Source organism: Leptonychotes weddellii, chromosome 15, assembly GCF_054177405.1.
Source record: "Leptonychotes weddellii isolate Sample4059 chromosome 15, ASM5417740v2, whole genome shotgun sequence".
In the NCBI taxonomy this organism is placed as follows: domain Eukaryota; kingdom Metazoa; phylum Chordata; class Mammalia; order Carnivora; family Phocidae; genus Leptonychotes; species Leptonychotes weddellii.
In genome coordinates, this window is record NC_138383.1 from 38,179,177 (window position 1) to 38,204,481 (window position 25,305).

At 50.0% G+C, this 25,305-nt stretch overlaps 1 protein-coding gene across 2 annotated transcripts in view; it reads left to right on the forward strand.

The window, feature by feature from the left end:
- Positions 1–25,305, forward strand: part of ABR (ABR activator of RhoGEF and GTPase) — a 173,788-nt gene that overhangs the window by 19,009 nt on the left and 129,474 nt on the right. The window contains exon 1 of one of the 2 annotated variants that reach the window (XM_081806070.1): positions 22,811–22,960. The exons of the other annotated variant lie outside the window; for it this stretch is intronic. Within the exon in view, the coding sequence (XP_081662196.1) occupies positions 22,900–22,960 (61 nt within the window). The 5' untranslated portion in view covers positions 22,811–22,899. Of the gene's footprint in view, positions 1–22,810; positions 22,961–25,305 lie in introns of those variants that run through there. 2 annotated transcript variants of the gene reach the window in all.

Sequence of the window (25,305 nt, forward strand, 5' to 3'; positions counted from 1 at the left end):
ATTCAAGTATTTGCTGGGGAATTTCACACTACTTCAGCTGACTGGCAAAAGGGTAAAAAAACCTCTTGAGTCCAAACCTGTCATGCTGGCTATGGCTCCTCTCCCAGCACTTGTCTTTGTGTCTCAATTTCACATTTGTTTCATTCTGTCTCTTATTACGGTAATTTCCTTGTTACCCCCACTTCACAAGGCTTGCTGGAAGCAGGGACTGGCTTATGGTGGTCAAGAGTGCAGACCCCGGAGCCACATTTACTACTAGCTATGAGGACTTTAAAAAGTTATTTAACCTCTCTGTGCCTCAATTTTCTCATCTGTAAAATGGATGTGTTAATAGCATATACCTCCTGGAATGTTGTTAAGAATTAAATGAAGTGGGACGCCTGGGTGGCTCAGTGGGTTAAGCATGTGACTTCAGCTCAGGTCATGATCTCAGGGTCCTGGGATCAATAGCTCAGCAGGAAGCCTGCTTGTCCCTCTCCCTCTGCCCCTCACCCTTACACGCCCTTCTCCTTGCTCATGTACTCTCTCTCTCAAATAAATGAAGAAAATCTTAAAAAAAGAATTAAGTGAAATAATCCATGGTAAGTACTCAGCCTGATGCATAGTGAGCACTTAGTAAATAATAACTCATATTCTTATTTACCCTCTGTTTTCCTAGCATCTGCCATTGAGCCTTATGTGTCTTACGTGTTTGACAAATGTGTACTGATTAGCCTGAAAGAATGATTGGGGAAGTTACTAAATTATTCTTCTTCTACTTCTAGAATAGTCTAGGTAAGGAACTGACTGCAAGTCAGAGTCTTTTGCAGGAGCACTGTAAAAAGACAGATTCCTGGTGCCCAGGCCCACTGAAGTGGAATCCCAGTGGATCTGGGCACAACCTGGAATCTATATTTTTAGCCAGTCCTGGGGATTCGTGGCAGCCAGCCCAGCACCCTGAAGTTAAGCAGGCTTTGTTAAGTGCTTGATGTGAGGTAGTGGTCAATGTCTGGGGTTTTTTGTTGTTGTTGTTGTTGTTACTATTATATTGTTTTTCATGGGCACTTTCTTTTACTTTTTTTTTTTTAAGAGATTTTATTTTTAAGTAATTTCTACACCCAGCGTGGGGCTTGAACCCACAACCCTGAGATCAAGAGTCGATCACTCCACTGACTGAGCCAGCCAGGTGCCCCTCATGTGCACTTTTATAGTTTGTTTTATCAAAAAGGAAATTTTACTATAATTGCCATCAAATATGGAAAACAGGGTGAGGCTATTTACATTACATCCCCTTTTTTTTTCAGAAATTTTTATTGCAGTGAAATACACATAACAAAGTTTATCATCTTAACCATTTTTAAGTGTACAGTTCAGTGGTATTAAATACATTTATAATGCTGTACAACCATCATCACCATCATCTCCATAACTCTTTTCATCTTGAGAAACTGAAACTATATCCATAAAACAATAGCTCTCAACCCCCACTTCCCCACTGCCTCTGGCAACCACCATTCTTTTTGTCTCTGTGAATGTGATTACTCTGTAAGTACCTCATGTAACTGGAATTACACAGTGTTTGTCTTTTTGTGACTGGCTCATTTCACTTAGCATGATGTCCTCAAGTTTCATCCATGCTGTAGCATGTCAGAATTTCCTTCTTTTTATTTTATTTTAATTTTTTTTAAAATTTATTCATGAGAGTCAGAGAGAGAGAGAGGCAGAGGCAGAGGGAGAAGCAGGCTCCCCGCCTAGCAGGGAGCCCGATGCGGGACTCGATCCCAGGGCCCTGGGATCATGACCTGAGCCGAAGGCAGACACTTAAGCATCTGAGCCACCCAGGCGCCCTTATTTTAATTTTTTTAAAAGATTTTTTTTTATTTATTTGAGAGCGATTGAGAGAGAGAGAAAGAACACTAGGGGTAGGGGGACAAGCAGACTCCCCACTGAGCAGGGAGCCCGATGCAGGACTGGATCCCAGGACCCAGGGACCATGACCTGAGCCAAAGTCAGATGCTTAACCAACTGAGCCACCCAGGTGCCCCAGAATTTCCTTCTTTTTAAAGGCTGAATAATATTTCACTGTATGTCTATACCACATTTTGCTTATCCATTCATCCATCGATGGACACTTGGGTTGCTTCCACATTTTAGCTATCATGAATAATGCTGCTACAAACGTAGAGTACAAATATATTTTTGAGACTCCGCTTTCCGTTCTTTCGGGTAAATACCCAGAAGTGGAATTGCTGGAACATGTCTGGTAAGACCCTTTCTGTCCATACGGCCCCAAAGGTTAACATTAAAAGGAAGCCATAAAAAAAAGTCCCGTTTACTTAAGAACTTTAGGTGCTCCTAAGCAAAATGTGGAGGGAAAAGCCTTTTGAGTTTGTGTGTGTGTAGATAAGGAGTTGCCAGACAGTTGATAAAGTAATCCATTTGTGTTAGGAGCCAGTAAGCCGTCAGAGGGAAGAAGCAGCCCAGGGTGACCTTTGGCCTGAGAACAAACACAGCATCAGCAAGCTGAGCGACACTTGGATGGTGTTACAGAGAAGTCCATTGTGATCTACTATTTCAAAACACTTGGCTGGTTGTGGTTTGAATCATGTAGGTCACCCTCTTGCTGCCCCCAGATAGTGATCATGGTGTTTGAAGGTGTCGGGTTCCAAGTTGGAATGCTCACCCACATTCATTCCCCCTGCTGAGCTTCGGGGGAGGAGGGCAGTGGGGTGGGGTCACATCTTTCAACCCAGGTTACAAGTGGCAGCCTGAAAGTCCCAACATGGGCTGAGCTTCTACCTCTCTGAATTTCATTACTTTCTGCCTCTACTTTCTCCCTGTCTCAAAGAGATCAGCCTTCACTGGTTTAGAGGTGGGTGGCATGAAATACCTGTGTGTGTTTTCTCTTTGGGAGCGGAGATTAATGTGGAGTTAAGACAACCACTTCACTGCAATTTATAGATCTGCTGAGTTTGTAAATAGTTAAGCAAACCTGCTGGGCTTTAATAAACGGAACTTTTTCTCGGATTTTAAAGTCAGATAACATAGAGTGCTTATTAACCTCCAAACTGATCAATAAAAAAGGTCAACAAATACCTCTACCATAATTCTCAATGTTTATGGAGTATCTAAATTACCAAGTATTAGAGGGCTAAAAGAGAAGGATTTGGACAATAAAACATCATCCATGGAGCGCGTTGGTGGCTCAGTTGGTTAGGCGCCTGAGTCTTGGTTTTGGCTCAGGTTATGATCTCGGGGTTGTGAGATCAAGCCCTGCGTCAGGCTCTGCACTCAGCTGGGAGTCTGCTTGAGATTCTCTCTCTCTCTCTCTCCCTCTGCCCCTTGCCCACCTCTCTCTAAAAATAAATAAATAAATAAATCTGTAAAAAACAAAACAAAACATCATCCACTTCAAAGCAGGTTTCAGAGAGCAAATCATTGTATGTCTGGTTTCATGACCGTGCGAGATCAATCCTGGGCTACCATAAACCCCTTCTCTCCAGGACAAAGGGATGCGGCCACCATTAAAGCAACTTCATTGACACCTGCACTGTGCCAAACATGCGTCTGGGGAAAGGGTTCAGACCTCTGCTTCAAGACCCTTCAGTTGCACTGTGGGAGCGGGCTAGCCAACAGGTTTTCACTACAGGAATGTGAATATAATAGAGACCCAGGCTAAGGGCTTGCCATCTTTAACTGTCTCCCAAGACACAAAGAAGGGTTTTATAAAACTGTCGGTAACCACTGTGTTCAAACACCGAACAGTAACAACCACATCTTCGCAGGTTGACCAATGGTTACAGAAGTCGTCATACCTGCTTCACAGTCTTCACATCCTTTGACGTTTTTCTCTGTTTCTTCAGCTCCAGTGCCCACATGCATACCAGCGAACATCCCAGCAGCTCCCTCTTGAGGCTTTCCCTTAGAGTCAAAGAGGGGGCAGTGGTCAGTTTTACTACACCCAAATTGGCAGAGAACTAGAGTCTCATTAGCAGGAAAGACTTCTCACTGCACAGGCCAACAGGTGACCCTGGGACACAGAGGTGGTATGGGAATGCACAGCACAGCCCGTCCTTGGGACAGGAAAAAGTTAATTCCTCAGTGCTAAGCTCCTCGGAGGACACCTGCTCCTGCTACCTAGTTCCTTTAAGCTATCGACAGAGTGGCTTCCCGTGTGTTCATTTGCCCAGGAAGGCCAGGAGGACAAGTTCTAGCATCACCACTATTTCCTTTCCCTGGGGGACCCATCTTGGGGGACTGGAGAACTTCTCTTTTTAAGCCCTCTGAACTCAGGGGGTCTTCTTACACCATCTTTCCTAGGTTGCAGCAAACAGGCTCTTCTGATGTCAGTGTTCCAAAGTAGTTGATTTAAGACAGAATGCCCAAGGAATTATAAGGCTATAAGGTCTGTGACTCTAAGAGCATTTTTGGGGGGAGGGCACTTCTCTTTTCTAGAGAAAAGGCAAAGGGGATAAATCTAATCCCTGGCACGGTGTCCCAATTTCTGCTATTCCAACCAATACCACAATTAAAACCATATACACAACCCATGTGTGCATATGTGTGAATATTTCTCTAGAGAAGATCTAGACATGGACTCGCGAAGTTGAAAACCATGTGCATTTTAAATATTAATCGATATTGTCAAATTGTCCTCCAAAAATGCTGTTCCAGCTTAGACTCTTTGCCATACTTTTTGGGGGAACCTGTTTACTCCCTCCCCAACACTTGTTACTATTTTTCATTTGGGCCAATCTCATGGACGGAAGTGGCATCTCAATATACATATGGCCCCAATTACTAATAAGGTACAGTATCTTTTCTTATATTCTTTGACAATTCCTATTTCCTCTTCTTTGTGATATCCTTTACCCATTTTTTTAAGATCTAATATGAATACATTTAACAGTTTACCATTGAACAGCATGCTAATTATAGATTTACTTAAGAAATGTGCTGTTCTTTTTTTTTTTTTTTTTTTTTGACTGTCCTAAATTGTTTATTAGGTAAGAATTTTACAATAGTTATTTACATTACTGGTAAGGGTGAAGCTGGACAGTATTGTGTCTTCTCCAAGCTGCATGGTGAGAACCACCCATATTGTGGTGGAACTTGTGACCCTTTCTAAGGTCATGGCTCTTGCAGCCTGCAGATGTCAGCCCTGGCATAAACCTGTGCTGGTGGGTTGGTCTGGTGACCTGGGTGTCAGGATTTCTTCTGATAGCTTTATGGAATGGATCAATGAGGATAACCTCAAAGAATTTGTATGTGGAATCTTCACCAACCCAGGAAGAATTTAGGACTCTCAGAGCTCCTGCTGTTCTTTGTATTTCTAGTTTCTGGGAGTATTTTTTCAGTTCTTTTTAAGCAGAAATGGGTGTTAAGTTTTAACTAATGCTTTTCTCACATATGTTAAGATAATCCTATACATTTTTCTTCCTTAATCTATTAATATAGTGAATTACACAAATAGATTTTCTAATGTTGAACTAGGCCTATATTCCTGGGATTAAATCCTGTTTGGTCTGATATACAGGGTTGAGGGCTGCTCAGTGGTGCACTAAACAACTCATTCACACCTCAGCAAGTTGTGCAGTGTACATCCTGCACAACCAAGCATAGTGCCCCGACTTGTGTTTTAAAAAAACGTTTGTTTTTCTGTTTTTTGTTTGTTTTAAAAAAATACTTGTTTCTTAAAAAAAAAAAAAAAACAGCATTGCTAGATTCAATATGCTACTTACAAGTTAAGATCATTTGTATCAATGGCATAGGAAATATTGACCTATAGTTTTCTTCTTTTGCTACCCTTATCCAGTTTTAGTGTCAGAATTATGGTAGTATCATGAAATTAGTTGGGTAGCTTCCCATCTGTTTCTATGACCTAGAACAGTTTATAGAACATGAGCATTTTCTATTTGTAGAGGTTTAGAAGCCCCTACCTTTATAGCCAACGGAGTCTCATATCTAGATCTTTGCATACTTGTCCAGTTTTTTAAAAGATTTTATTTATTTATTTATTTATTTATTTATTTATTTATTTATTTATTTGAGAGAGAGAGAAAGAGTACGTGCGTGGGGGGAGGAGCAGAGGTGGAGGGAAAAGGAGGGGGAAAGAATCTCAAGCAGACCCTGCGCTGAGCACAGAGCCTGAGGTGGGGCTCAACCCCAGGACCCTGAGATGGTGACCTGAGCCACCCAGGCGTCCCAACCTTTTTTTTTTTTTAAGGTTAGTAATTTGTTCCAGTTTTCTTCTCAAACCAATATTTGGACTTAAATGAAAATCAATCATTTCAAACTTAGATCAAGTTCTTGCTGTGAATCCATGCTTTAAGCTTATCCCTCCACTCTAAACAAAGATGTAGATAAAACATTTTTTTTAATTCAAAAGGTATAGCTATGCCCAAAAATGAGATATACATTTCTATGAGCCAGAAATGGGATAAAAGCCACAGTGTGAGAAAGGCAGCTGAAGCCCGAGCCTGTTGGGCTCTGGGTCTTGGGGAAGGGAGGATGGGACAAGAGGGGCATGGGGGTACTAAACTGCCTGCGTGCTCCTCCTACCTTGTCTCTACTGGTCTCCCAGATAGCTCCCCTGATGCTTTCCTGCTCCAGGATCTACTTCTTCCCTGGACCCCACCTTACCCACTGTTTCGGCAGCAGTCCCCTCCTGGGCATGTGGTTTCTTCTTTCCATCTGATACTCCTATCCCCTTCTTTCAGGGATTACTTAGAATTCATGGTCTTTGAGAGTACCCTGTGTCAGGGTACCTTGTTATAGGTTTTGTGTTAATACATGATTTAGATCATGTCTAGAGATTTGGGCTAAGAGGGGGAGGCATATGACAAGTTTATTATAATGGTGTAAAACATACAAAAAACCTCCATGTGCTCATTCTTCCACCTTGAACCAGAAGCCCCAAAGGAAAATTAAGTTAGAATTGAGATCTCAGCTTTAAAAATTAACATGAGTATCTACCATGAGGCAGTGCCTGTATTATGCATAAAGGTATTTTTAATATAAAAGTTGAAAACAGTACTGAAGTCTTTGGAAGAAAACATATCAGTTCCAGGCACCTATCCCCACCACTTTCACTCCTCTCTCCAGAAAGAACCTGCAGTCAACAGTTTGTGGTAGATAATATATTTTTCCAGTCCTTTTATGGAACACATACAAATACTGTATCTCATTTGTGCATTGTTTCATTTGTTCTCACAACCGTAAGAGGTTGGTATTATTAACCCATTTTATGGATGACAAAACCGAGGCCTAAGAAAGTAGGGTAATGTGCCAAGGGGCCCACAGCTAATTAGTTTGAACCCATGTTTCTCATTTTGAAAAGAGCCAGTGCCTCTTTCTCAGAAGATGGAGGCACCAGTCTTGAAAAAAAATAAATGAATGAGCCTTGCTCAGTGGTGTATTTCTTACAAATCCAAACCGGTCTGAAGGAGTCTAAAGGACACTGGGATCTCCCATTCAGCTACATTCTCCTTTAGCAAACTGCTAAAGGTCCTTTTGGAGACCTGGGGGAGCAAGCCCTTGCCTGATAATTTGAATTTCAGGTGACCCTCATCTGGATTTCAGATCTTCCATTTTGCTAGGACGTTTTAAGCCCTGTGAAAAGACATCGTTGAAGTGCTTCCAAGAAAGGTTTTCAGGTGCTCGGGACTCTCACAGTTCCCCCAAGTGCCCCTGGAGGAAATCCCGGAGACCCTGACAGCGGCTCCTGCCTTGACGCCGAGAGGAAGTAGGCTGGCCTGGCACCTAAGACAGGTGCGCCTGAGCTTTCTCGCTCATTCCCCCTCTGCTCCAGGGATTTCCCCAGTGGATCTGACACCGAGGCCAGGAAACGGAAACTCTGATCTATTTGTTTTGTTTCAAAGCCTGAATAAAAGCCTGGAGCTAGCTCCTCCCACTACAGCCAGCCCCTCCGGGAATGTCCGGGCTCGCGGCTAGTTGTTCGGCTGCAGCGCGGCGGGACCCACGCGAATGCCACACTCCCCGGCCGGTCCCTTCCCCCCGCAGCAGGGAGAGTCTGGGCCTCCCTTCACCCCGCAAGGTGCGGAGGGTGTAGGCAGATCCCGGAGGGTTTCGGCATCTGCCTTCCCGCGCGAGTTAGAGAAACGAGGCCCCAGCCCTGAATACATTTGCATCTCAATAACTGCGTAAACCTCAGAAACCGAGGCCGCCTCCCCCGCCGGGGTCCTCGAGCAGCGGGCAGCCACGGGACTTCTGATTTGATGCTGGATTAATCATGCGTGCTGGTGAAGGCAACTCTGGTCGCCTGCGAGATTTAGCCCCGGTGCTCCATTTCACATTTAAATGCTGCAGCGCCCTGTCTCGAGACCAGGAGCCTACGGCCCCGCCCCTATCCAGCCCCGCCCCCGGGAGCTGTCTGGGAACCCCAGTTGCGGTCAGAAGCCCCACCCAAGGGGGCCTCACCAGGACCCGCTACACACACAGACTAATGGAGGAACTAGTAGGGGTCAAGGAAGAGCTGAATTTACCATTTCTGCAGGCGTCTGGAACCTCCTCGTTTAAATAAGAGGGCCATTTGTCTTCAAACCAACTGTTTCCAGCCCCAGTGTTTCAAACCCTAAACCTAGCAGGCTTTCATCAAGGGTCTGTGGATTAGGAATAGATGATTATGAATCATCTTCCTTTTCCTAGCAGGATCATCAAATTTCATGCAACATTTACCAAGGGCTAATATGTGAAACATGAAGACGGTGTTATACACTCTGATGGGCACATCATAGCCGGAGGTCCTTCAGAAGAGGGTTGGGAAGTTGGGCTCTTTGTCCACCAGGGAAATGCCCTTAAATGTGGCCTCATCATTTGTATGTGTGTGTGTGTGTGTGTGTATTGCTATATATTAATTTCTAAGAAATTTTTTTTCTTAGTTCAACATTCTGGTATAGTGTTTACTCTGGATAATCCAAGGTTTACAATTTTTTTTAAAAAAGATTTTATTTGAGAGAGTGAGTGAGAGAGCGAGCACAGAAGCAGGGGCAGAGGGAGAGAGGGAGGAGACTCCCCTGCTGAGCTGGGAGCCCGGTGTTGGGCTCGATCCCAGGACCCTGAGATCATGACCAGAGCTGAAGGCAGATGCTTAACTGACTGAGCCACCCAGGCACTCCGCAAGGTTTACAATTCTAACATAAAATTACCCACATATCTTATTTTCTTTGAACACACTTAGATACTTCAGACCTGTTTCCCTTTTGCCAAAGGAGGGTGCTCTACTTGGTGTCCTGGAGAAAATTCTGTTTGTCAAGAAAGTCTATCCTGAACTGAATTTTTCAGCTTCCATCGTTTTGGAGGTCTTTCAGGGACCTTTACCCATCTAGAAGCCCCTGGCTCTCTCAAGCCTGACAGCCCTGACTTTACAGCGAAGGGATTATATTTTTCTAGATGGATCTTCCTCTTCTTGCTCTAGCAGCTGTTGAATAGCAAAGTATGGGTGGTTCACACTTCTGAATAGGGAATAGGGTTGCTTTGACTCTTTACAAAATGCGAATGAGTTAACTCTGCAATGAAGATGAGACACCTACGGAAAACAAAGGGTGTGGTTTGGCTTTGGTAACCTCAGTACATCTCACAGTATCTCTTTACTAGGTTTGCTGTAATGTTGGCGGGGATGGGGGGCTGTTTCACTTTTAGCCTTGCTTTGGCCCTCAGGAGAGAGGTGTACCGTGTGTGTGCGTGTATGCGCATGCATGTGCAAAGCTCAAGCAGCATAATGGTGATAGCTAACGGTGCTGAGTGGGTGGATGGAGCCAGCACCCGGCCAGGTGTCTTAACATCTGTTCTCCCATTTCAGCCACCTCCGATAAGGCAGTTACCATTACTATCCTCATTTTACAATGAAAGAAACTGATGGCCAGAAAGATTGAATTAAGGACACCAGGTCTTAAACCCAGGTCTGTTCTGTCTCTGGAACCCACATCCTGACCATTAAACTCTGCATCCGGAACAGCAGCGCCCCAGAAGCTGGCCCCATGAAGCTATTGCTGATGTGAGCGGCCTTGGGGGATGCTGCTGCATGCAGGGGACTGGAGCGTTCTGCAGCAGTGCCCAGGGGAGTTAGCAGGTGTCCCTCCCCCCGCTTCCCCTGCACCTGGGATGGGAGGATGGGCTAACCCAGCCCAGAGAAGAGCCACTCTCGTGTTGGCCATTCTGCTTTTCTTAAGTAATTATCAGTTTCTGCCTTGGCCGGTAGGCCTGCAAACTCCTGAGCCAGGAAACAGAAACCTTTTGACAAGATTGGCAAAACTAATGCCTGGCCCAAGCCAGGGCATTCTCCTCTAGGCTATCAATTCTGTTTTATCAGCAGCCATGCCCAGCAGATAGGTGTCCTGGGAAGCATGCCTCAGTCCCATGGAGTGTACAGGGGAAATCACCCAGGCACTGCCTCCTTTCATTGGCTGTAGGGACCAGGATCGCTGCCTTAGAGGGAGTTTCATTGATTTTATCTTGGCAGTGTGGGGGCTTCTAAAGTCAGAAATGCTTAGGAAGCCTGTGGCCACTTGGGAGGTATGTTGAAAGTAGAAGGGCCTTCTCTCCCTATTCCCTCTCCCAGAGCGTCCCAACCAGTGTTCCTAGAATGTGTTGAAGGTGTGAGGAAATGCTGATGTTTCAGACTCTTGGGCTGCTTGCCCTAGCATGCTGTGCAGACACAGGCATTTCCTGCCTGTGGCATGATGTGAGAAAGGTTGATAAGCACATCTCTCTCCTGTTCTCCTGAGATTGCAAGAGCAAACCCAACCCAACTTCCTTTGTCCCTATCAAGGTTGGGGTTTGGGTGGCGAATTCAAATCCAACTTTTTCTCTACAATTCTCCTTGCACCTCCCTCCCCCCTGCCCCACTCCTCCTCAGTTTCCATTGCTAAAGGCCTGATGTCACTAATACAGCCCTGGCCAATCCCAAGACTTCCCAGTCCCAAGGAAGGAAGAGTCCCCAGGCCCTGTCGGGAGCAGATTCTACTGATGAGACTTTGTTTCTAGTATTCCTGGGCAGTGCTGACTAGCGGGTGATAGACCTCCCTCCCCCAAGGAATCAGAGACATCTCACTTGTACAGGGACCAAAGGTGGATGATGAACTAGAGTTTCCCCCTGGGGGGCTCATCTTCGTGTTTAGGGCCAAGGTGGCCCTGAGCAAAGTGACGCTATAGTTCATCTAGGTAAAACTTGCCTTGCTGGACACAGAGAGAATGAAAGCTGGACTGGCCACGAATCAGTGGCTGAGAAATTCCTGAGTACAGTCTGGAGAGCTGCTTTGATTATAACTACGCAAAGACCCCCACTGTATATACGCATACCCAAAAAAGGCTGGAAAATGCTAATGCACATTTTACTTTTATTGTCAAAAAAATGTGTTTGTGGCTTTATTACTTTTAGAACAGGGGCGTAAAAAAGCGGAATAAACTCACTAGTTAAGAAAAACAGCCTAGGGGCACCTGGGTAGCACAGTCAGTGAAAGCATCTGACTCTTGGTTTCAGCTCAGGTCTGACCTCAGGGTTGTGAGATCGAGCCTTGCGTGGGGCTCTGCACTCAGTGCGGCGTCCACTTGAGTTTCTCTCTTCCTCTCCCTCTGCCCCTCCCCTGCCACTTGCTCTCTCTCTCTCCCAAATAAATAAATCTTAAAAAAAAAAAAAAAAAAAACCCAGCCTATATGCTTCACACCTGCTACATAGTCTTTTGATGACATGTGGGATGCATACAAGTGAGCAAATGACAGGTGCTAATGCACTGTGGCTTCTGAGCCAGCAGCGTGGGTGTTCGGGGCAGGACCTGGCCACAGTTCATATTTCCCCATTCTTCCCTGCCTCCTGCAGACCTAGAAAGAACTTGTTTGCCCAAGTGTCTGTGACCCCGACCACATCCGAGCAAAGCTTCCACACCTTCACCAGCTCCCCGAGAACGAGGGTCTTCACGGGAGACAGAGCATTGGTGCTGGAATGAGGCATCTTTGCTTGCAGGAGCAGGCAGGCCAGCTGGGAAGTCAACTTCTGTCGGTGTCTCGGGCCATGTTCTCCTCGGCCAGACAGACCTCTTCCTTTTGAAATCGGCAGAAGTGCTGCCACGTGTACTAACGTTGGCGTTAGTGGTCTTTGTAGGAAGTCAAGGTTCCTTGTAGGCCTGGAAGGAAATGCAGCCTGCTTGCGTGTACAGCTCCATGTGTGGTCTCCAAGAAAAAGAACAGCAGGAAACCAGGGGCTGCAGGGGCCAGAACGTCTCTGTGACTGCTTCCTCATCTGTGGTTAGTCATGGTGGGAGTCAAATGGGATTTCTTTTACAAAAGCAGTCCTTTTACCTCCAGAAAAAAAAGAAAAAAAAAAAAACCCAGCTCAGCTTCCCTAAGGGCCTCCCGAAAACGAACCTCCAATGTGGAGGCTCTGGCCAGCCAGGAACGGCAAAAGCTCCAATCTCAGCAGCCTCTAGCATGGCTCTGCTCCAACGGTCAGTAGGGTACATTTGCCCCAAGAGCCAGGGATCTGAGGGACAGAGCAGGCCCGGAGCCAGGTCCAGCTGGTGCTAAGGGGAGGCACCGTGTCGTTCCTCGCCCATACGGAGTGGTGGCTACCGTCTTCTGTTTAGGCTGCCTGGCATAGAGCCTGGGTGCAGGACCCCGTCTCGGGGACTGCTCTCTGGTGAAACTGAAAACCAAGACATGACCTTATCTGGGCCTGCACTGGTCTCCCTCCGGTGGTCCCAGGCCCCTGGGAAAGAGTGGGGAACTACCACCCACAGCTCTGGGGTCCAGGAAAGGGGCCCTTCCAGCACCCTTCTCCCATTTGCTGGTGACCTGTGGCTACCCTCATGTGATGAGCATGTGGCTTCCTGGAGGAAAGAAACTTGCACAATCAGATAGAAATAGGAATCTGGAAAATAACTCAGTGGGGCAAGTAAGGGATTAGGCAATGACTTATCTAGAAGACTTTGGGCCATGAGAGGGGTTGGTGGCAGAGTGAGGAAGCAGGTTTCATCTGAGTCATGGCTAAGAATCTAAGGAGGTCTCTAGAGCGTGAGACTTCCGAGGGGTCAGGAGGCAGAGGGACAACCTGCCAGCCTAGAAGTTCCTCAGAGCCCTTGCCCTTTGAGGTTCTGTGGAAAGGTTTCTCAGAAATACAACATCCTTCCTTAGGAACGTGTGCCTCTCATACCTCACCATGTGGTGCTATCTTCCCCCAGGGCCTCTAGCTTTGTTCAAAGCACAAAGGATTTTTGAGAACATTCCCAGCAGACCGGTCCTCTTCCTTAGGGCCAGGGCAGTGGAGACGTGAACATTGGATGGGCAGAGCTAACACCTCTGTTTTCTCTACCTTGTTGTGTTCATTTCACAATACATACAGTAAATCATCATTGTACACCTTAAACTCACCCAGTGTTATTTGTCAGTTATACCTTAATAAGCCTGGAAAGATAAAAGGGTGAAAGTAATGTGCCTAACACAGCGCCTCGAACATAAATATTGGTGAAGCCAGAGACACATTGACTGAGGGCTTTCAGTAACTGGGTGCCTCTGCCCACAAACTCACAGGGACAGGAGGTGAGTCCTAAACTTTTGTTGTTGGTGTTGCAGGCAAGAGGTGTCCCTTGTTTATAAAGACACGCCTAAGAAAGCTGCAAATTCTGTTGTGTCCCTGAATTCATGCTGAGGCCACACATGGTATTAGCAACTGCCTATATTCTCCCCCAGTTCCCCAAAGAACCTTCTCTTCTAGGTATTCATTCTAGTTCCCCTCTTCACCCCCATTTCTGCCTAATTATATTTTTGCATAATTGCTTATACTTTTCCTTCCCCCCAGAATGCCCTGTCTCCCCACCCCACCATTGTTGCCAATGAAATATAAGGTGCCTTCCAGGCCCTGGTTCAAATGACACTTCCTCCAAGAAGCACTTAGTCAGCCCCTTTCAAAGTGGTGACCCCTCCATCTCCTCCATAACATACTGTCCACATCACTCTCTGGACCCACCAGACACTGCCTTGCCTCTTGGGGACTTCTAGACATGTCTCAAATCCACTATCACAAGTATCCTAAGCAAAGGAACCCAGTCTTATATAGAGCTCAGGGAATATTCGATAGGCTAATGAATAACTTTTCTAGCCCTTAAAACCTATGGGACGTCCTGAAAAATTGGGGAGCTGAGGGGTGGGAAAGAAGAAAGTTTTTCCCCTCTCTTATAAACCATTTCCTGGTCATCGATAGATTCTCAAGGAATCATAGGCAGGACAGCTTTCATCCCTGCATGTCAAGGTAAGGAAACCAAGGTCCAGAGAGTGAAAGGGAGGTCCTCAAGGTCACACAGCAAGTTAGTGGCAGAGCCAGGGCCTGGACTCATGGTGTGCTTGGTTTAGTGCTCTTTCCCTTGTGTTGGGGAGGCAGTGGAGTATTGAGGGGCAAAGATATAAATTCTGGGGCTGTCAGGGGTTACTTTGATAATTCAGTGATTTAATACATACAGAGTCCTTAGATCAGCCCTAGCCCAGGAATCATAATATAAGTGTTTGTTGCTATCACCTTTGTTGTGATTCCTCTGCCCATCATTGACAACTACTACCTCTTCCCACCAGGTCATTTCAGGGGAGAGAAGAAACCTGGGAGTATTAACTATGCCAGAACATCCTTCCTAGGCAGCAGAGGAGAAGCTGGTGGGTAGCTTTAGAGGACTAACCATCTGGTTTACTGACCCTAGCGGCCTAGGGTGATTTTTCTGGACCATCATAGACCCACGGCCCAGCAGATCAGACCTTGACCAAAAATTGGGTGTTTTGTCTTTTTCTTTCAGGGAAGGGAAAATGAAAAGGAATCTTCTTCCCTTTTTGTAGGTACCTGGCCTGCCCAGGGGTCTACCAAGACCCTCTCAAGCTAGGTTCTGGGGAAGACAGGGTGCCCAGAATCAATTTCCAGGTACTCCTCCCATCCCTGAGCTGAAAGCAAGATTTCCCATCTTTCTGGTTGGAGGTGCAGCAAAGTCATCACTGGAACCCAGTGAGCGGCAGCTTCAGCTGACAGCCCCTGGGACTGGGGAGTTCAGCATCGCTGCAGGCCAGCAGCATCTCATTTCTCAGACTCCCAAATTCTGTCCCCTGCCAGACCACGGGAGGAGAGACCGGACAGATGTGCACCCAGGGACTGCTTTTTCCCAGAGGAGCACTACAATTTGCCTCCCTCCTCTAAAAACAAATGTAATTGCAGATTTGGGGCGGGCCCAGGGGAAGGACTCTGAGAATTGAGACCAAAGTTCCCTTAGTGGGCTGAACCATTTCCTGGTTTCTATTCCATTTCCATGTTGGAGTCTGATTGGGTAAAAAAGAGTACAGCATTAAATGCTGGCTGCTTGGCGAGGGAGCCCTGTGCATTGGGGAGTTTTTTAGTTGGGATTTCGTGTGAACAGTTAGGAATTAATTAGAGCAGCAATCCTCTTGCCCCAAATCTGCTTCTAGGATACTGTTGTTTTTTCTGAGTCTGTCCAGAGAGCGTGACCCCTCCCGTCACGACATCCCAACCAGCCCAGACAGGTTTTTTTTTTTCCCAGCTGGAGGACCTGGGCTGGCTGAAGTGTCTATACTCCCTCATTCCAGGGTCTTTGTGACCAGGAACATATTCAGTCATCCATTCATTCATGTACTCATTCATTCACTGAAACCACTATTTCAAGGTGCTGGGGTTACAGTGGTGAACAAGAGAGGTGTGGTTTGAATCCTTGTGGGGAGCTCAGTCTAGCAGGAGAGACAGGCATTGAGGCATTTACAAAAGCACCGAGTAATCTGAATGCAGGCCTCCCTGGTCTGGTGGTTAAGGAAAGCTTCCTAGCAGAGGTGATACTCAAGTTAAGATCGGAGGGAAGACCAAGAGATGTCTGGACATTTTAGCTGGAACTATCATCCTGTGTAAAAGTTCTGAAAATGCAAAAGAGAGCAAGGAGACAGTGCCAGATGAGGCTGAAAGGAAGTAAGGAGCCAGGCCACAGGGCCTTGTCTGCCACCAAAAGGATGTGGGTCTTCATTCCGACAGCAGTGGGTAGTGTTCTAGTTGCCGTGGGATGCTGGGAAAGTGCTTCCTCTAACTGGATCATCGCGTGATGACGTCAGCCTCGTGGGCCTGGGACTGCTCAAACCAACAGACTCAGGTCGGATGTGACCACTGCGCGGCTTTCTTCGGCCGCCACAGCCAGAGTTCCGTTCTTTTCCACTCGCCCTTCATTAGAATACATGTCATATGTGTTGGTTTCCTATGTCAGCTGCTGGCCCCGGGCTGTGTTCATGAGACTAAGCTGACCAGCCCAGGGCAGAGTGCAGTGAGCTTGGGGAGGGGGAAATTAGGAGCCACAAGGTTTCATGACTAGAACCTGAAAGTGCCTTATGTAAAAGATTGGTGTCCTGGGACAGTTTGGGGAGAGAAAGCCAGCGCTTAGGTTGAATCATCCATGCGGGAAGATTGGTGGGGTGGTCCCTTGGGGGCAGGGGGTGACTCGTCTTCTGTGATTCTTCTCAGACATTGTCTGCCGTTTCTAAGTGTCTGCGCTAGGCCACCCACCCGGCTGCTGCCTCCCCCTTCCAAGGGTCGTGACCACCAACACAAGGTGCGTACAGGTGTGTACCCAGCTTCTGGGTAGGGGCATCCCTTGTGAAGTGGCCTAGGCCAGACCGCTTCCTCTCTCCACCTCTAAGATTATAAAGATGAAATTTAGAGAGGACATCAAAGGCAGAATACCAGGGAAAAGAACAGGGGGTGTGAGCTTGCCAAAGAACCATCCTCATTTCCGCCTAACCAACTAGTGTTCTCAGCACTGTTGACACTTGGGGACAGTTCTGCATTTTGCAGGATGCTTTAACATCTCTGGCTTTAAAATGCTCCTGCAAAAATAAATACATAAATAACATGCTCCTACACATTTGCAAACACTTCCTGTGGGGCGGTACCAACTACCCCTTACCTGATTGAGAACCACTGTTCCCATGTTTACAGGCACAGGATATGCACACCTGTGCTTTAGGTCCTGAAGCTGGCAAGCTGGGACACTGGAAAAATCCCCCTGTTTGAGAATATCCTAGAGAAGCTTTTGTCCAGTGGGATGGTTATTCTTCCCAGGCTACTCATGGGGCTCCTGATGTCTCCTGACCCAACATGGAGTTCCTCCTGCCTTCCCTAGCCTGGTTACTCACAATGGTCACCTGCAGCTCTGTGCAGAATCTGGTGGACGAAGCTGAGATTTTAGTACAGGCATTTCCAGGCCTCTTGGCTGGACTGTGGCCAAAGTTGGCAGGACCCCTTCTGGTGGCTGAGTAGCTGCTCTGTTGGGCCACCAGATGGCACTCAGGAGACGCTCCCCCCCCCCCCCCCCCAACCCCACACGCAGTCCGCCGCAGGACTGCTGGTGGCAGGAGTGACTGCAGAGGGAACTTGCTTTAAAGAGGCCTGGTCCTTAAAGAGACACGGCCACACACCGCAAACTTGCATGGTTCACCCCAAAACAAGACTCCACTGATGACAAGCACCACTGCCTAGGCTCTGATGCTCCTTTGTCCTTGCCTTCCTGAATGTTGAGCTGCCAGCTCTCGGAGCCAGTCTCCTTGACAGCCTATCCTCAGCCCCTGCGGCCATTCCTGGGCCCGACAGGGACAGGGCCAGCTCTGGCTGGTGGCGTCACAGCTCCTGGCAGAGCAGCACAAGGCTGGGGTGCCTCTGCAGAAGTCTGGCTGAAAGAACAAGCCGCACAGCCAGCTTCAGGGGAATGGCGGCCGCAGGAGGGCAGGGGGCCAGCCTGTGAGCTCTGACCCCAGGGGGGCAGGCCTCTGCTGCACTCGGACCTGAGAAGCTTGGAACTGCTGAACTTGGTCTCTGGGCTTTTGGGACTTAGAGAATCCTTCCGTCTCTTCTGCTGGCCTCTTTCCAGATGCTGACAGGGATGCTGTGGTGAGTAAATTAGGAAGGGGGCTCTACCCCCTACTGTTGAGCCCTCTGATCCACTCTCTAGGAAACCTCTCACATTGACCCCTGGGGGGTACAATCTGAGCCAAGTTGGGCGAGAGCCACTGTAGGGGCTTGGCACGAGACCCTCCTGAAATTGCACCTTCCCTAGTATAATCCAAGGCAACTACTCTGCCCAGGAAGCTGGACTCACTACGGCTAGTGGCCGGGGGAACTGGGCTTCACTAGAGCCTCTGGAAACTGTGTGGGGATGTGGGGGGAGCTTCGCAGCTGCAGAGACTTGGATGGCACTGTGCCTGTCCCGGCCACGGCCACGGTGCTGAGAGGGGGAACAAGGACGTGAATGCAGTTCTCTGGTTTACATCTTGCCAGGGCTGCAGATATTTATGACTCAAGCTGACACAAAACTTTGGTAGAGAAATCAGTAATTTGGGAAGGCTTTGAGTTCATCTGTGCTGTCTGAAGATCTGGCTGTCTCTGGAAAAGTAAGGAGGCTGGGAAGAGACAGGTAGGGAGAGGACAAAGGATAGAACTGTCGAGCCAAGCCTGCTCCCTGAGAGGTGACCCAGCAGAGGCCTAGGGAATTTCCTGCTTTCCAGGCCCAAGGGGGGAGGGTGAGCATCAGAATTTAGTAAGTGCTACTTCACCGTACCAAGGTAAAGGAAATGAAGCAAGGAGCCAGAAACAGGCCCCACAAGGTTTGCTAGGAAGCAGAGTTTATGGTCTACGAAGGCAGATAGGAAGCCTGGAATTCGTCCACCTGATCTACGAGGGTACCCACCTACAAATTTGAAAACTGAGCTGGGAAAGCCTAGAGATTGGCCCAAGGCATAGAAGCAGTGGGGTTCAGTGGGGACTGGAGTTCAGGAAATGGTCACTGGATTGATTGCATCCAGCTTGTGTCCAGAGTCGTCTGCCCTGTGGTGGTAAATGTGGCTTTGAGAACCAGTTCTCCTTTTGCTTCATCATGGGGAATTACACTGCCTTGCATTCCTGCTGTGGCTCCAGCGTCTTTCTCCCTGAGTTTAACTTCATTCTGTTCATTCATTTTTTCACTCATTGCAGCCCAATACAGTGATTATACACACCTCAGTTCATTTCCAAGTGTCACCAGCGGCTAGCTGGCTGATGCTTAGCCTGACTGCTTCTGGGAAACGGAGAGAAGAGCAGTGCCTATCTCGTTAGCTTATTATGAGGATTAAGGGAGATAATCTACCTGAAGCCCATAGAGCAGTGTCCCACACCTAATAAGCACTCGGCAAATGTCAGCTGTCATTCATTTTAAATATTCAACCTGTATTGTTGAATGCCAGTCTGTCGGGCTTTGGGCAGAGAGTCCGGCCAGTCTGGGGGCACAATGTGGTTATGGCCGCTTTAGTCTGCCTGAGCCTCAGTCATCCACTGGGCTGGGTGCTATGGATACCCCAGTGGAAAAAAAAAATGCAGTTCCAGCTTTTAAAGAACAGATCTGGCAGGAAGGGTACAAAGTCTTGGTTTTTTGGCTATCATAGTCTGGTCTTTGTTTTTTGTTTTTTAATTTGAATGCGGAGGCCCTCCACCCCCACCTATACCTCCAGCTTCTGCACACTAGTGCCCCCTGCCAGCCCCAGCATGGGGAGAGGTGAACAGACATCCTTTTCACCAGCCGTGACCTCCGTGACCTCCAGGTGATCAAGGAAGCAGGGACTCCCCGGCCTCCCTCTTGTGCACAGTGGAGCTGGGTTGCTAACAGTGAGGAGGGAAGAGAAGTGGCGATACTGAGTTTTGGTTGTAAGCACAGTTACCCTTTTTCCATCTGGCTAAGTGGCTGGTAGAAGCAAGAGTCGTTGGGAAGGCACCTGGGAGTTAAGGGCAAGGCCGCTGACCTTCAGAATGGGATAGATCTCCTTCGCACTCAGCCTCTCATCATCCACCCAGTGCTACGGGCAAGGCAACCAGCCCTTCAGTCCCCCTTAAATGGGTGGTGGTAAGGCAGGAGCAGGGTGGTCATCAAGGCTGGGCTATGTGCACAGGCCAGAGGGATGGCTGGCAAGGTGGAGAGTGTTCACCCAAAAGCCTGGACAGAGAACGGTTAGTGTGGGCCTGGAGGATGAAGTGTGTTGGGTGCTGATTCAGTGCCTTGGGGTTCAAAGGCAGCTCTGCACTTAGCTGAATCAGGGCGGTCTGTCCACAGGAGAGCCCCTCCCCGGCTCGGAGAGATTGGGGTTGCTGGCAGAGCACTTAACCTTTGGCAAAATGCAGATGAGAATGATTCCTTAACTCCTTCCTTCCTCGAATGTGGTATTGGGTCTCCCCAAACTCCTCCCCACCCTCGGTGCCAGGAATCTGGAGGCTTCTGTTCCAGTCTCAAATCACCCTGGTTCTCAAAGGGCCACACACTTGTCTCCAAGCCCAGATTAGAGTCAGGCTGTGTGGTGTTACCTATCTACTGGAAGCCACCAGCAATGGCATCAAGGGCATCTTGAAATAACTGCCCTTTCCTGGGACGAGTGTTCGGGAGATGGGTGTGTGGAGATGGAGGAGGGCTGGGAAGGCTACTCAGTGCCTCTGTTTTCTCATCTAGAAAATGCAGGGAGCTGAGATGGCAGTGAGGTTCGCAGGGAAATGATCCTGTAAGCAAAGCACTGGGGTCCAAGCCAGGTGCACTGCAGACGTTCTCCGTTAATTACTACAAGTGTTCCTTCTTATTGCCTCCAAGACTATTCTCTCCCTGTACCCTATATTGTGTTCTGGAGTGGGAGGTCCAGGATGGGATTGGACAGAATGAAGAAAAAAAAAAAGCAAACTGTGGCAATGCTAAGGAGAGCAACTGTAACATTTTAGCTTGAAAATGCTGAAAATAGCATGTTCAAGCCTTTGTAGATAAAAATGTAAAATGTATGCAAATGTATGTGTCTCACGCAGAAACATACATCTCTGGCCTCCTCACAGTCAGTGCCGGGATGTGGCCATCAGGAAAATCCCTGCAGCATACAGAGAGGGTCCAGGCTGCCCTGGTGGAGGTGGTGGTTATTGGGGAGGGGGCAGTGCTGCTGCCTTCCTGGCTGCGCTCCTGTTTCCACCTTTCTTCTGGGTTCTGTGCCTCCTGAGAGTTCCACGTGGGAAGAAGAGAGGCTCTGGGCCCCTCTCTGCTCCTCCACCCTCACCATCCTCCCTCTGGTTCCTCTGAGAGCCCATTTGCTTCCTCTCCCATTCTGGCTCTATTTCTGGAGCATCTCATTGGAGATGCACACCCCCCTCTCTGCCAAGCTCCAGGTGCCTGCTTGGTCCTCCCAGGCTTGTGTGCAAGTCAGGGATGGTGGGAGGGTGACAGCTGAGCAGGGAGGGGCCAAAGAGACAGAGCCAGAGTCTGAGCCCAGAGAGTTGGGATGTGGGAGAGGGGAGTGGATGCGGGGAGGGGCCAGTGTTACCTCACAGTTGAAAAACACCCACGGTAGCCACCTGTGGGGGCTTTCCACACCCTTCCCCTGCACCTCCCAGGGGTTCACCCGACCTACTGTGAGTTGGAGGCCTCTATCCAAGCAGCTGCAGGGGCTGCGTGCAGGCTTCCTTTCAGCATTATGGGTGAGGGTCTGCTCCTCTCCTCAAGAAGAACTGGATCTGTGGTTGTTTGGAAGGATGAGGAGCCCTGCCCCCATGTGGGTGGGTCCCAGTAGAGCTCAGGAGAGGCTTCTGAGTTCCAGGAAGGCTTCTGCTTCCCTTCTCTTGGGTTCAGGAGAGGAACTTCAGCGCCCCCTGCCCTTGTCCACCCTGGCGGGAGGCCCTTCACAGCCCTTTGGCCAGAGGAGGCCTACAGGACCAAATCTGCAGCAAAGTTGCCTTGCGTCCCAGGAGACAGGCATAAAGCCCCCCTCCCAACAACCTCTTCACTGCTGTTGGGAGGTCTTACCAGGAGTTTTATTTCTAAAGGTTCTGTTCGCAGAGGCATCTTGACCCCAGACTTCCCTCAACTTACATGTGATTACGCATGCAAGGTATGCCTCCTGGGCTGCAACTGTGGATCCCCAAAGAAGTCTCCTGGGGAACCCAGTGAAGATCCTGGAGTCTCTCCTGTCGCCAGTTTGTCCTCCATTGCCCCTCCTCGACCCCCAGCCCCCTGCCTTTCTCCAGCCGCCGCCCTCTGGGCAGAACTGCCCCGCTTTTAGGGCAAGGGTGTTTAAACAGATGAGGTTTTAAGGTTTGGAAAGAAAGAGTGCCCCGGCGGCCAAGGCTTGCCTCCGGCACCAGGACCTTAACCCCGTCAGCACCGCCCCCCAGGCTTGCCTAGGGGAGGGGCCTGACGGCCGCACCGGCCCCAGAAACTGCGCTTTGAGATCCTGGGGTGGCAGGTGATGTCACCCCTGCGGGGCCCATAGGTCTCCCCGCGGCACTTAGTCTGCGGGTTGCCAGAATTCGGCTGAGCCCAGCGAGGGGAGGAAGAGGAGCCTGGGCCTGCGCCGCAGCCCGGAGACCCCCCGCGGGACCACTCCTCCGTCACGGGCTGGAGCCCCTCTCGCCCAGGCGTCCGAGGGGACTGGGGCTGCCCCCCACACCCCCCGACCGGGTCTGGAGGCTTGCTGCGGCGGGGGAGGGGGCGCGGGAGCCTCGCGCCGATTGGTCGCGGCCCCCGCCCCCCCGCCCCCCGCCCCTGGCCGCCGCGCAGCCCCGGGGGAAGTTGCTAGTCTGCGGGCGAGCTGCGGGGCCGCCACTCGGGGGTCCGCAGCGGGGCTCGCCGGGGCCGCAGTGGCCGGGGGCGCTTGCCTGCCCTCGCCCGCCCTCCCCTCCTCTCCCGGCATCTCCGGCTCGCTCCTCTCTGCTACCTGTTTCCCTGCCTCCCCCCGCCTCCACTCCGCGCCCGGCAACTTCGGCCTCCGGGGCTGGCCGCCCCTCCCGGCTCCCCGCCGGCCCGCCCGCCCGCCGCCCGCGCCCTCCCTCCTTTGTTGTGCGATGAGGGTCGGGTTTCCGATCTGACGGAGCCACCGCCGCCGCGCCGAGCCGCGGGCATGGAGCCGCTCAGCCACCGGGGCCTGCCGCGTCTCTCCTGGATCGACACCCTCTACAGCAGTACGTGTGCTCTCGGGCCGGGGAGGCCGGGCGGGAACGGGCCTCGGAGCCCCGACGGCCCCCGGGGCCCCGATCTGCCCGGCTTGTCTGGGGAGCCCCGCGCGGGGCTGGGGGTTGTGGGCACCGCCGGCCAGGCGCCAGGGGCCCGGGAGGTGGGGGGAGAGATCGGCCGCAGATGGGGTCCCCAGAGCGGACTAAGAGCGGGTGGGGGGCCAGTGGCCCGACAGGACCAGGAGAGCTGTGTCACCCCTTTCCCACCTGTTGTGTAACTGAGCACTCCCCAGCCCTCAGGAAGGAGAGCCCTTGTAGGGTGCTCCCTCCGCTTCCCGCTGACTGCTCCTTCTGTCCGAGCTGAAGCAGAAAGGCCATTTTGGCAAAGTCCTTGGCGCCTGAGTTTGTCACCTCAGGGACATCCTGGGGCAGTTGTGTGTTATGGGGTGGAGGTGGGTCGGGTGGAAGGGACTGTAGGTGCAGATCTCCGTGGGGAGCATCTGGATTGAAGGAACTGGAAACCTCCGGCTCAGCAGTCTTTCCTGCCAGCCTCATCACCACCTCCACCTTCACCAGCCCCCAAAAAAGAAAAAAAAAAAAAAAACACCTCGGCTTCTCCACCCCCTCGCTCCCAAATCTGCCTCGATCATGTGATTGCTCTTGCACTGCCGCTGGGGATGTGTAACTGATCACTCGTACATTCTGGGGGTTCGTGCGGAGCGGTGAGCGCCCCCACCTTACACCCTTGCCTTGCTGAGGTGACTAAAGCCCTGCACTTCTCTCCACCTCTCCCTTGAAGCACCTTCCCGGAAGCTTTCAGTGAGGTAGAAAGAGGGTCCTGCTGGCCCCTGAAGAAGCTAGTAAGTGGATTTTGCCCTCTCTGAGCACTTTGGTGGGACCCTCCCACTCTCTTGCTGTGTCCCCTAGCCCAGAGTCCTGAGGCAGTGGGCAGGTGTTCCAGGAGGCAGATGGTGCCAAGTTCGGTTTCTGGACACTGGATGCCATGGGACAAGGACGTTTTTAAGGGTTAACCTGGCTCAAATTTCTTGGTGACGGTTATATGTGGGAAGAGAGGAATGGACAAGGATGGTGCCTTGAACCCCAAGGCCTTGCCCTGGAGGCTCCTCGGTACTCAGCATCTGGCCTCTGACCTCTGTATCCCCTTGGGTCCCTATCATTCCCCCTACCTTCTCCTTCCTCATCCCCCTCCATCCTTATTTCCTTCCTCCCCGCCCCTCGCAGGAGCACTCCTTGTGATGGTTCATTCTGCTTTGGTTTTTCAACATCAAAGAGGCAAAGCCGGATCCCCTGGGTGTCAGTCTTCCACTGAGCCCAGCCACTCCATCTGCTCCTTCCCCCCCCCGCAGAGGCCAGCATCTTTGGGTGAAGGTCAGGGCCCGTGGCTGTGTGGCGTGTGTGTACACGTGTCTGTGTGAATGGGGGCACACATCTGTTCAGAGGCCTGCTGCAGATCAGCTCCTGACCCAAAGGAAGGATTAGTGACCTCTTAGCTGCGCTCCTGCAAATCACAGTAAAAACAATGCCTCATATTCACATGCTACTTACGTTCCTGAATATTTCTGGCCCTTTGCAAAACCCAGTGGTGATTTCCGTATTTCTCAAAGCATAGAATCCTATGGAAATCTGTCTCTGGCTTTCTCTCTATTGCCCTGACGAAGACTCCTCAACCTAATTATTTCCAAGTTTCCTACCTCTCCCTCCCCCCGCCTCTTGGAGCAGGGAAGTTGTCTGAGGTCTCCTTGAACATTTCTGACCAGAGGAGAGGGAATTAGACTGAGGCCTTCTCTGGGGGTGCCTGTTAACCAGACCTGACTGAAGTAGTTTGGCATCTGAGCTGTTTGCCGTGCTGCTTGCTGCCCTGGCCCCTGGGCTCCTGGGCTCCTGGGGCAGCCTGGCTGGGGGTGGGGGGAGGCGCTGACTTGGCAGCAGTGTGAGGAGTCCCTGCCTCCCTCCTCAAAATGGCTTATTCGAGAGCCATAGAATGAGGCTTCCTGGGGAGGTGCTGTGCAGTCATGTTTGGGCTGTTAGCCATGAAGTTTCCTCTTGACAAGAGCCTAAATTAAAACAAATACCCGGGCTGTCATTTGCCTGGCAGCACGGTTTTGTGGTTCCCAGAGGAAGTTCCTCTGCCTCTCAGAAAGCTGTTTGCTTACAAGGCTCACAATCCTGGGGTGGCAAGTCCCCCACAAAAGCTAAATCCAACAGGAATTGTAAAGGGGATGTCCCCAGGGCACATGGTAGCCCGTGTCTGTCTTGGAGATGTGACTGACCCCATGACAGAGGCCCTTCCTAAGTGCTGCTCCAGGTAACAGTGATTAATAGCATATCCTGAG